This window comes from Microchirus variegatus (assembly GCF_963457635.1).
Source record: "Microchirus variegatus genome assembly, chromosome: 1".
Lineage (NCBI taxonomy): Eukaryota > Metazoa > Chordata > Actinopteri > Pleuronectiformes > Soleidae > Microchirus > Microchirus variegatus.
The window spans coordinates 45,515,446-45,527,945 of NC_139802.1; the positions used below are offsets into that span (position 1 = coordinate 45,515,446).

Here is a 12,500-nt window from a genome sequence, read left to right on the forward strand (position 1 = left end):
GGGGGACCACATGTGGCCCTCGGTCCGCATGTTTGACACCCCTGCTGTAGACCAGTGTTAGCAAAGTGAAGAAAAATAACGATTCAAAAATACATTAAATTTAGACATTTTAATGATTAAATTAAGGAGCGAAAAAATAAAAGCTAACCTGCCTCACTGAACAGGTAGAGTGTTAGCATGCTAGCTAACGTTTTAATGCATGCTATGTTCTGTTTACTTCAGAAGTCGCAGTTTGAAGTGACGTCACACCCCAGTTCACGGTGTTCCAGTTAAGAAGTCGTAAAAAACGTGGTCGCAAACATCTCGGGGTTAGCCTCTGTTAGCAATAGCAGTCGATAGCGACTCCCACACACGCAGCGCAGCGAAGCATCTACGGTAAAAAAATGACGAAATACTGTGTGTACGACTGATTTACTGTGACACAAACACGACGTGGTAGTGATATTAACGAGTTTTACGAGCGCTAGCTTGAACTGCAAGTGTTAGCAAAACATCTTCTGCGCTTCTGTTGGAAATGTGTGCGTTAGCCGCAGAAATTTTATTCATTCACTTTACATTTTGATAAAATTCAGAAACCTGTGCTAGCTAACTTTAGCTAATGCCCACTCTTCTTTTTCCTTCTTCTCGGTTACACAAAGAGGTGCAACACTGCCCTCTACAGGTAAAAATAATGCTTCTGTCTGGTCCGCTTTTCTTTTCTGGACTTTTATCTCTGTAAAATCACACCCGAGTTTGCGGTGTTCCAGTTAAGAAGTCGTAAAAAACACGGTCGTAAACATCTCGGGCTAGCCTCTGTTAGCAGTAGCAGTCGATAGCGTCTCCACAGTAGCGTAGCGACATGTCTACGGTTAAAAATGACGAAATACTGTGTGTACGACTGATTTACTGTGACACAAACACGACAGAAGTGATATCAACGAGTTTTACGAGCGCTAGCTTGAACTGCAAGTGTTAGCAAAGCATCCTCTGTGCTTCTGTTGGAAATGTGTGCGTTAGCCACAGAAATTTTATTCATTCACTTTACATTTACGTAGAATTCAGAAACCTGATGATGAAATAAAACCTTTAACACCCGATTAATCTGCTCTAATCAGTGTTAGCTAACTTTAGCTAATGTCCACTTGTTTTCCTTCTTCTCGGTTACACAAAGAGGTGCAACGCTGCCCTCTACAGGTAAAAATAATGCTTCTGTCTGGTCCGCTTTTCTTTTCGGGACTTTTATATTTATTTATATGACACAAACACGACAGAAGTGATATCAACGAGTTTTACGACCGCTAGCTTGAACTGCAAGTGTTAGCAAAACATATTCTGTGCTTCTGTTGGAAATGTGTGCGTTAGCCGCAGACATTTCATTAATCTGCTCTTGTGTCAGTGTCAGTGTTAGCTAACTTTAGCTAACGCCCATTCTTCTTTTCCTTCTTCTCGGTTACACAAAGAGGTGCAACACTGCCCTCTACAGGTAAAAAACAATGTTTCTGTGTGGTTTTCTCTTCCTTTCTGGACTTTTATCTCTGTAAAATAATAATAAGAACAACAACAAACGTGAGATTTAAATCCACAGCTGACCGCGAGCAGACGAGAGTGTAATGATGTGTGAAGGTTAATGAGGTCAAACGCGTTCGGAGGGAGTTTGTAATGGCGTTAATTAGCCTGTAAATAAGTGAGCTCGTTACACGAACTCGCTAATGTGGAGAAACACAGTCGCGCAGGAAGTTAGCGAAGGTGTGTGTGTGTGTTTGTGTGTTTCTGTGTGTGCGTGTCTGATGTTTTTGTTGTTGTTGTTGTTTTTCTCCCACAGTTCCTCCTCAGTTCCTGAACTACCCGACCAACACGTTCGCGTACGAGTCCACCGACATGGAGCTGGAGTGCGCCGTGACGGGGAACCCTCAGCCGACCGTGAGGTGGATGAAGAACGGCGAGGAAGTCATTCCCAGCGACTACTTCCAGATCGTGGTGAGTCGCAGTTACACACTTCATCCACATGTCTGAGCGGAAAAAACTGTTCTTTTAGCCACTTAGCTAAACGCTTAGCTAATAAAATCTAGGTCAGTTTAAGTCTACGATGTTCACGTCTTTATATTCACTGTGATTTTAGCTCACAGGGACACAGGAGCTGCTGTGTCACCATTGCTACTAGCTGCTAATGTTAGCATCCGTGTCCAACAACTTGTACTATCATTCAGCATTATATTTTTTTAATGCCATATTAGCATGTTAGCATGTAAATCAAACAAAATGGCTGCCAGCAGAGATACAAGCAAAAAACCCACAATTTTAGCCACTTAGCTAATAAAATCAATGTCAGTTTAAGTCTACGATGTATTAAGAACACGTTCACGTCTTTATTTCACTGTGAGAGCGACTTTAACAACAGTAAACTGTAGTTTGTAAACCACTCACTCTCCTACACCAAAGCCCATAGAGAATATCCATGTTTTTAGCTCACAGGGACACAGGAGCTGCTGTGTCACCATGGCTACTAGCTGCTAATGTTAGCATACACGCCCAATAACTTGTACTATCATTAAGCATTGTATTTTTTAATGCCATATTAGCATGTTAGCATGTAAATCACCTACTTTGCAGCCTGAGATAGGTACGCTCACTCTCAGTGAAAACAAAATGGCTGCCAGCAGAGATACAAGCAAAAAACCCACAATTTTAGCCACTTAGCTAATAAAATCTACGTCAGTTTAAGTCTACGATGTCTTAAGAACACGTTCACGTCTTTATCTTCACTGTTTGACAGACTTTAACAACAGGAAACTGAAGTTTGTAAACCACTCACTCTCCTCCACCAAAGCCCATAGAGAAAATCAGTGATTTTAGCTCACAGGGACACAGGAGCTGCTGTGTCACCACTGCTACTAGCTGCTAATGTTAGCATCCATGTCCGATAAGTTGTACTATCATTAAGCATTATATTTTTTTAATGCCATATTAGCATGTTAGCATGTACATCACCTAATTCGCAGCCTGAGATAGGTACGCTCACTCTCAGTGAAAACAAAATGGCTGCCAGCAGAGATACAAGCAAAAAAACCCCCACAATTTTAGCCACTTTGCTAAACACTTAGCTAATAAAATCTACGTCAGTTTAAGTCTACGACGTCTTAAGAACACGTTCACGTCTTTATCTTCACTGTTAGACAGACTTTAACAACAGTAAACTGAAGTTTTTAAACCACTCACTCTCCCACACCAAAGCCCATAGAGAAAATCAGTGATTTTAACATCACAGAGACTTCACAGGAGTTGTTGATCCACTGCTGCCTCCATCACTAAGTTTACAATGTCTGATTTTGTTAATTCGGCATTTCAAATTTTGCATTTCGGCTAAACATAGTGACACAAATTGACCACACGAGGCAGCAGATGAGTCACAGTCGACTCAAAGTACAAACTGTGTGACGTTAATCTGTTGTTCTCTCATAATCTCACACTCAGGGTTTTAACCTGCTCTATAATCCTATTATCCTCTTCAAAGCAACAGCGCAAAAAAACACTCTTTATTTCTGTGTTTATTGACTCTTTTGCGTCAGGAATGTTGTTTGTTAACGTTGTTGTTTGTTGTTGTTTGTTGTTTGTCGTCGTTCAGGACGGCAGTAACCTGCAGATCCTGGGTCTGGTGAAGTCGGACGAGGGCTTTTATCAGTGTGTGGCCGAGAACTCGGCCGGCAGCGCTCAGGCCATGGCTCAGCTGCTGCTGCGAGAGCCAGGTAACACACACACACACACACACACACGCATGCTGCGCTCACCTGTCCTGATGTCACTTCCTGTCTGATCTGACTCCATTTCCTGTGGAGTCAGTGACGTTCCTAGTGGTTTTTACAATAGTGAGACAAACACGTGTGAAGCTCAGGTTTCAAACAGAATCTAAACTCCACTAAACTTTATTATTAATATGAGAAAAATTGATTTTTATTGATATTTATTGTCTTATTGACAAATATGTGTCACGCAAATCAAGATATTACATCCGAGGGTCTTAAAAAATAGATGCTAATCGATAATAAACATTGGCTTCTGTCAAAAACACTGTTATTTAACAGGTAAACACAATTATTTGTGTCTGTTTTTGGTTTAAAAGTCCAAATTTAACGCATTTAAAACATCAAATATGTGAGTTCTTCTTCTTCTTCTTCTTCTTCTTCTTCTTCTTCTTCTTCTTTTTGTGTCGTCATCTTTTCTCGCTCCTGATTAAAATGCTGAGTCACGACTCGGTGGAAAAAGCCAGATTCTGGCCGCTTGTGTTTGTGCTGTGGTTGTTTGTTTGTTTGTCACGCACACACAAATACACACACACACACACACACGCACACACAAACCATGTTAACGTGAATGTGCTGAGTCAGATGTTCAGCAGCTGAACTGTTAGCATTTCTGTGTGTTTACTTTTAATTGTTGCCTCCTTTTTCCTTCCTTCCTTTCATCCGTCCTTCCTTGTTTTCCTTCCTTCCTTCCTAACATATTTCTTTCTTTCTTTACATACGTCCATCCTTCCTTCCCTCCTTTCATCTGTCTTTCCTACCTTCCTTCCTTCCATGCGTCTGTCCTTCCTTCCTCCCTTCCGTTTGTCTTTCCTTCTTCTACATCCATCCTTCCTTCCTTTAGTCCATCTTTCCCTCCTTCCATGCGTCTGTCCTTCCTTGTTTTCCTTCCTTCCTTCCTTCCTAACATCTTTCTTTCTTTCGTCCATTCTTCCTTCCTTGCTTTCCTTACTTCCTTCCTTCCATTTGTCTTTCCTTCTTCTACATCCATCCTTCCTTCCTTTCACCCGACCTTCCATCTTTCCTTCCTACCTTCCATGTGTCTGTCCTTCCTTGCTCTCCTTCCTTACATCCTTCTTTCTTTCGTTCATTCTTTCTTCCTTTCATCCGTCCTTCCTTGCTTTCCTTCCTTCCTATCTTTCTTTAAATAAGTCCATCCTTCCTTCCTCCCTTCCCCTTGTCTTTCCTTCTTCTACATCCATCCTTCCGTCTTTCATCCATCCTTCCTTCCTTTAGTCCATCTTTCCCTTCCTCCATGCGCCTGTCCTTCCTTCCTTACATCCTTCTTTCTTTCTTTCGTTCATTCTTTCTTCCTTTCATCCGTCCTTCCTTGCTTTCCTTCCTTCCTTCCTTCCTTCCTATCTTTCTTTAAATAAGTCCGTTTCCGTTTGTCTTTCCTTCTTCTACATCCATCCTTCCGTCTTTCATCCATCCTTCCTTCCTTTAGTCCATCTTTCCCTCCTTCCAATGCGTCCGTCCTTCCTTGTTTTCCTTCCTTCCTTCCTAACATCTTTCTTTCTTTAAAATACGTCCATCCTTCCTTCCTCCCTTTTGTTTGTCTTTCCTTCTTCTACGTCCATCCTTCCCTCCTTTCATCCGTCCTTCCTTCCTACCTTCCTTCCTTCCATGTGTCTGTCCTTCCTTGCTCTCCTTCTTTCCATACGCCCTTCTTTCTTTCATCCATCCTTCCTTCCTTTAGTCCATCTTTCTTTCTTTCGTCCATTCTTCCTTCCTTTCATCCGTCCTTCCTTGCTTTCCTTCCTTTCTTCCTAACATCTTTCTTTCCTTCTTTCTTTCCTCCCTTCCGTTTGTCTTTCCTTCTTCTACGTCCATCCTTCCCTCCTTTCATCCGTCCTTCCTTCCTTGCGTCGTTCTTTCTTTCCTCCCTACTTTAATCACTGCTCAGCGTGTTGCTGCTCCCCTGAGCCAGCACCACAGATGGCGAGACGCACACACACACACACACACACACACACACACACAGATATTAAGAGGGTCAGATGGTTGGTGTCATCGCTTGGTTACTATCGCCACGGGAACCACGCATCCCAGCAGGCGCACAGCGGCCAATCAGACGTTCCCGTGAGAAATCACGGCAGGTGTGTGTGTGTGTGTGTGTGTGTGTGTGTGTAATTGTCAGCATACCACCTTGTTACCCTAGGCCTCTTGATCCTTGAGTGGCTTTTAACACACACACACACACACACACACACACACACACACACCCCCGCAGACACACACACACGCACACACACATAATTGTGATGCTTTTTGTTCTCTCACTTTTGTACTTAAATCTCTCCAGCATGCGTTTGTACCACAAGTGTATCCTGAAATAGCGTGACCTCTGACCTCTGACCTCTGAGCCTGTGAAGTTGTCGTGAACATGAATTTCAGCTCCTGATTTTCTTGATGCCTCATGATTGGCTGGTTTGATTCTCTGAGGTTTGAAGTGTGTGTGCGTGCGTGTGTGTGTGCGTGTGTGTGCGTGTGCGTGTGTGTGTGTGTGTGTGACCCGAGGTCAAGAACTCGATGGTGTGTTAATGTCCATGTGTTCATTTTGTGTGAGAGTGAATTAATTACACGACCATCATCTCCCTCTCACTGTCGTCTGAGTGAAATCCTGGTGTGGATCTGATCTACAGACTGGATCAGGATCCAGAGGATCATCCTTTACTGCTTTACTGCATTCTTCTGCTTCAGTGATTTCAGAATAAATACACATACACTAAATTTTAAATCAATATATTATTCAACAAAATCATATGATTAAAATTAATTTTCATCAAAAATCTTTATACCTACTAATCAACCAGTCAACATCTCCACCTGCCCACATTTGTACCCACCTACCATCTTTTCTATCTAACTTCCCACCTTTGTAGCCAAATACCTATCATTGAACCTAGTGACTAACCAAACCAACCTACCTACCACCTCCCTGACTAGCTACCTATCTGACTACTAGTCTACCTAACTTGTTCATACTTGCCTACCAATCAATCACTCAACCAACCAACCTACCTACCTACCTTACCACCCACCTACCAAACTTCCTACCCAACTGCCTACCTGCCAAGCTAACTTCCTCGCTAACTAGCAAACTAATTAACTAATTACCTTACAACTAGTCTACCTACCTTTGTTCACAGTTGCCTACCAAGCAATAGCTCAACCTTCCTACCTACCTAACTAACCACATACCTGCCTAGCTAGCTAGCTAACTAACTAACCACCTTTTTACTGGACTACCTATCTTTGTTCTTACTTCTCTACCAAACAATCACTCAGCCTACCTACCTACCCAACTAACTAACTGCCTATCTGCCTAGCTAGCTAACTAACTTATTGCTAGACTACCTACCTTTGTTCTTACATCTCTACCAAGCAATCACTGAACCTACCTACCTACCTACCCAACTGCCTGCTAGCTAGTAGCTAAATAGCTAGCTACTAGCTAACTAACTACCTTATTACTAGACTACCTACCTTTGTTCTTACTTCTCTACCAAACAATCACTCAGCCTATCTAACTACCAAACTAACCAACTGCCTACCTGGCTAGCTAGCTACCTAGCTAACTAACAAACTAATTAACTAATTACCTTACAACTAGTCTACCTACCTTTGTTCATAGTTGCCTACCAAGCAATCACTGAACCTACCTACCTACCCAACTGCCTGCTAGCTAGTAGCTAAATAGCTAGCTACTAGCTAACTAACTACCTTATTACTAGACTACCTACCTTTGTTCTTACTTCTCTACCAAAAAATCACTCAGTCTACCTACCTACCCAACTAACTAACTGCCTACCTGCCTAGCTAGCTAGCTAGCTAATAGCTAGCTAACTACCTTATTACTAGACTACCTACCTTTGTTCTTACTTCTCTACCAAACAATCACTCAGCCTACCTACCTACCCAACTAACCAACTGCCTACCTGGCTAGCTAGCTACCTAGCTAACTAACAAACTAATTAACTAATTACCTTACGACTAGTCTACCTAACTTTGTTCACAGTTTCCCACCAAGCAATCACTCAACCTACCTACTTACCAAGATTAGTAGGTAATCTTGGTACTTACCTACCTACTTAACTAACTAACTACTAGTCTGACTACCTAAGTTCTTACTTCTCTACCAAGTAACCACTCAACCTACCCACCTGCTGACTAACCGACCACTGACCTGTTGTTGTACATAGTGACAGACCAACAGACCAACAGACCAAACCACCTCAGCATAAATAACATAGATAAACATTAGATTATCACACAGATTATTCCACAGGGCGAGTTACAGTTCTGTCAACACACATGACAAACATGTACGACGAGGACATGAATGTATATAAATATGATATAAAACTTGACGAGATCATATTTACACTCGTGGATATTAAGCTTTTTTTTGTTGTCGTTTTTTTTCTGCCTCATCTTTTAAGGCAAAGTGGAAACAAGGTGACATTTTGAAAAGGAAATACAGAAGAAAGACGAGAGAGAGAGAGAGATAAAATCATCCCAGATGGTTTTCAAGCAGCTGGAGGAGAAGAGATAGAGCGAGGGATGAAGAGAGAGAGAGAGAGAGAGAGAGAGAGAGAGAGAGAGAGAGAGACCAAGACATGAAGAAGAAAATGAGAGCGAGAGACGGGAGATAAAAATCCAGTCAGCCAACACCATTCTATAAAAGATAGAGGGAGGCTATGGATGGATGGAGAGAGAGAGAGAGAGAGGGATGAATCTAAGAGATGGGAGGGTCAAGCGAAGGGCAGAGCGAGAGAGAGAGAGAGGAGGAAGTGTGTCAGCCATGACAGATTTGTATTCCACAGTGAGCATCTGACCTTAGCAAACCCATCAAACACACACACACACACACACACACTACAACAGGAGTGTGTGTGTGTGTGTAGAATGTGGAGTGAGTGTGTGTGTGTGTGGGGGGGGGGGGTTTAGGGGGACTCTGTCTGTTGCCATGGTGACAGTAGCCTCCTCTCCTCTAGCCCGAGAGAGTGTGAGTGTGACAGGTAGAGATATAGAGTGTGTTATGGTATTTGCGTGTGTGTGTGTGTGTGTGTGAGCAACATAACCCCGCCCACTTAACTAAATCGACCTCACGTTAGCCGTTAGCTCGTCACGCCATAGACGTCCAACGTATGGACCGATTCAAAAAAAATTGTTGACGCGCCATCACTCATACAGTCTTACAGGAAGTGTTTGTTTGTTTGTTTGTTTGTTTGTTTGTTTGTTTATTCTGTGTCCCCCCCAAAGTCACTTTAGAAGGATCTGTAGTCATCCTGCTAAAGCTAGCTTAAATCTGGTTCGTGTTTTGCCAAAACTTTTGCCAAACTTTTTCACAAACATGGTACGGAGAGACTTTTCAATATGATCCTCCTCCCCCCGATGTTAAAGTCGAGACCAAGACCAGGTTCATGGGAGGTTCAGGCACCGAGTCGGAACCAAAACCAAGGCTGGGTGAGACCACGTCAAGACAAAGACCAAGACCAACCAAGATGTCCAGATCAAAACACAACTGAGTTAAAACTCGAGACCAAGTCGAGGCCAAGATTTAGACAAGACAGGACAAGAAAAAGCAAAGACCAAGGCCAACCAAGTCAAGATCAAGTTCAAGTCCAAGACTGAGACAAGGAAGGTCTGGACTGAATCAAGACCAAGACGGGGTGAGACCAAGATACGACAAGATCAAGACCAAGACAATGCAGACTGAGTCAAAACCCAAGACCAAGACAGGGTTAGACCAAGACCAACCAAGAAGTTGCCCTGCTTTGTCTAAAGTCTTGATCGTACAAGACTAAGACAAAGCAGAACAAGCCTGAGTCAAAACCCAAGACAAAGACGGGGTGAGACCAAGTCGAGGCCAAGACTAAGACAGGAAATGGCAAGACAAAGCCCAAAGACAGGGTAAGACCAAGTGAAGACCAAGACCAACCAAGACATCAAGATCAACATCAACATCAAGACGAAGACAATGCATGGCAAGAACAAGCGAAGACCAAGACCAAGACAGGGTGAGACCAAGTCAAGGCCAAGATTAAGACAAGACCGGACAAGAACAAGCAAAGACCAAGATCAAGATCAAATTCTAAGACAAGGAAGGTCTGGACTGAATCAAGACCTTTGCTTGTTCTTGTCCTGTCTTGTCTAAATCGTGGCCTTGACTTGGTCTCACCCTGTCTTGGTCTTGGGTTTTGACTCAGGCTTGCCCTACTCTGTCTTAGGCTTGATCTTGAGACCAAGATAAGATCAAGACTAAGACAACGCAGTGCAAGAACAAGCGAAGACCAAGACCAACCAAGAAGTTGCCCTGCTTTGTATTAGTCTTGATCGTACAAGACTAAGACAAAGCAAAACAAGCCTGAGTCAAAACCCAAGACCAAGACGGGGTGAGACCAAGTCGAGGCCAAGACTAAGACAGGAAATGGCAAGACAAAGCCCAAAGACAGGGTAAGACCAAGTGAAGACCAAGACCAACCAAGACATCAAGATCAAGATCAACATCAAGACGAAGACAATGCATGGCAAGAACAAGCGAAGACCAAGACCAAGACAGGGTGAGACCAAGTCAAGGCCAAGATTAAGACAAGACCGGACAAGAACAAGCAAAGACCAAGATCAAGATCAAATTCTAAGACAAGGAAGGTCTGGACTGAATCAAGACCTTTGCTTGTTCTTGTCCTGTCTTGTCTAAATCTTGGCCTTGACTTGGTCTCACCCTGTCTTGGTCTTGGGTTTTGACTCAGGCTTACCCTACTCTGTCTTAGGCTTGATCTTGAGACCAAGATAAGATCAAGACTAAGACAACGCAGTGCAAGAACAAGCGAAGACCAAGACCAACCAAGAAGTTGCCCTGCTTTGTATTAGTCTTGATCGTACAAGACTAAGACAAAGCAAAACAAGCCTGAGTCAAAACCCAAGACCAAGACGGGGTGAGACCAAGTCGAGGCCAAGACTAAGACAGGAAATGGCAAGACAAAGCCCAAAGACAGGGTAAGACCAAGTGAAGACCAAGATTAAGACAAGACCGGACAAGAACAAGCAAAGACCAAGATCAAGATCAAATTCTAAGACAAGGAAGGTCTGGACTGAATCAAGACCTTTGCTTGTTCTTGTCCTGTCTTGTCTAAATCTTGGCCTTGACTTGGTCTCACCCTGTCTTGGTCTTGGGTTTTGACAGTCTTACCCTGCTTTGTCTTTGTCTTGATCGTACAAGACCAAGACGGGGTGAGACCAAGTCGAGGCCAAGACTAAGACAGGAAATGGCAAGACAAAGTCCAAAGACAGGGAGAGACCAAGTGAAGACCAAGACCAACCAAGACATCAAGATCAAGATCTAGACAGGGCAGAATCAAGACAGGACCAGTATCCTGAAAGGTTTTTCCCAGATTTCCTTGAAACTTTTTGGTAGTTTTGTCATCAAGACACCAAGAGTAAGACCAGGACCAGACTTAACCAAGACCAGGACCAAAGCAGAGTGAGAACAAGAGTAAGTCCTGTGGTCAGAGGTATTGAAGTGAAGCCGATGACGTTCACGTTCTAACCTCTGAAGCTTATTTACTTTTATTGTTGTTGTGTTTATTTGTTTCAGTCCATCATTTCAAAACGTTTGCGACACATAAATAAAGTGGGTTTGAAAACTCATTAGCGTTTATGAGCAAATCATTTGTGAAGTGTCGTCTTTGTGATTACTCAGCACTAAAGGCTCAGCCGCACTATTGATAAGCAATAAACATGAAGTGATTCTGTCTTTAATGTAATCAAGGTCAAAATAACAAAGAATATAATATCAGAGAATAATAACCACATAACGCTGCCACCTACAGGTTTGACATGGTCATGACAGCTTATTTTATAATACTTTCATCATATTGTAAAGTCGTTACACCGTGAACATTGAAGCTTCACTTGGGGTAAAATGCAAATGTAGGAAAAGAAGCTAATTTACCCTTGGAGAGTAACTCCAAGGGTAAATGATGCTATTCTTCAAGGCTAACAGATGCTAGTCTCTGAGGCTGTTTGACACTAGTATTTGAGGCCATGCTAGTATTTGAAGCTGTTTGGCGCTATTCGAGGCTAAATGACACGTCATGAAGGTGAAATTATGCTAGTCGTTGAGGCTAACTGACACTAGTTTTTGAGGCTAACTGACACTAGTATTTGAGCCTAGCAGATGCTAGTCTTTGAGGCTGTTTGACACTAGTATTTGAGGCCAATTTATGCAAGTATTTGGGGCTGTTTGACGCTAGTCTTTGAGGCTAAATGACGCTAGTCTTGAAGGTGAAATTTTGCTAGTCTTTGAGGCTGACTGACACTAGTTTTTGAGCCAAACAGATGCTAGTCTTTTAGGCTGTTTGACACTAGTATTTGAGGCCAACTGATGCTAGTATTTGAGGCTGTTTGACGCTTGTCTTCGAGGCTAAATGATGCTAGTCTTTGAGGCTAACTGACACTAGTATTTGAGCTAAACAGATGCTAGTCTTTGAGGCTGTTTGACACTAGACTTCAAGGCTAAATTACACTCGTAATGAAGGTGAAATTATGCTAGTTTTTGAGGCTAACTGACACTAGTCTTTGAGACTAACAGATGCTAGTCGTCGTGCCTAGCTGGCGCTAGTCTTTGAGGCTGTTTGACACTAGTATTTGAGACCAACAGATGCTAGTCGTCGTGCCTAGCTGGCGCTAGTCTTTGAGGCTAGCTGACGCCAGTCT

The 12,500-nt window shown here is 42.8% G+C and overlaps 1 protein-coding gene across 1 annotated transcript in view; it reads left to right on the top strand.

Annotated features, from left to right (window-relative positions):
- dcc (DCC netrin 1 receptor) overlaps nucleotides 1-12,500 on the top strand; it is a gene marked incomplete at both ends in the record, with an annotated part of 166,399 nt that overhangs the window by 38,262 nt on the left and 115,637 nt on the right. The window contains 2 exons of the mRNA XM_083910173.1: nucleotides 1,802-1,956; nucleotides 3,602-3,722. Of these exons, the coding sequence (XP_083766299.1) occupies nucleotides 1,802-1,956; nucleotides 3,602-3,722 (276 nt within the window). The remainder of the gene's footprint in view (nucleotides 1-1,801; nucleotides 1,957-3,601; nucleotides 3,723-12,500) is intronic.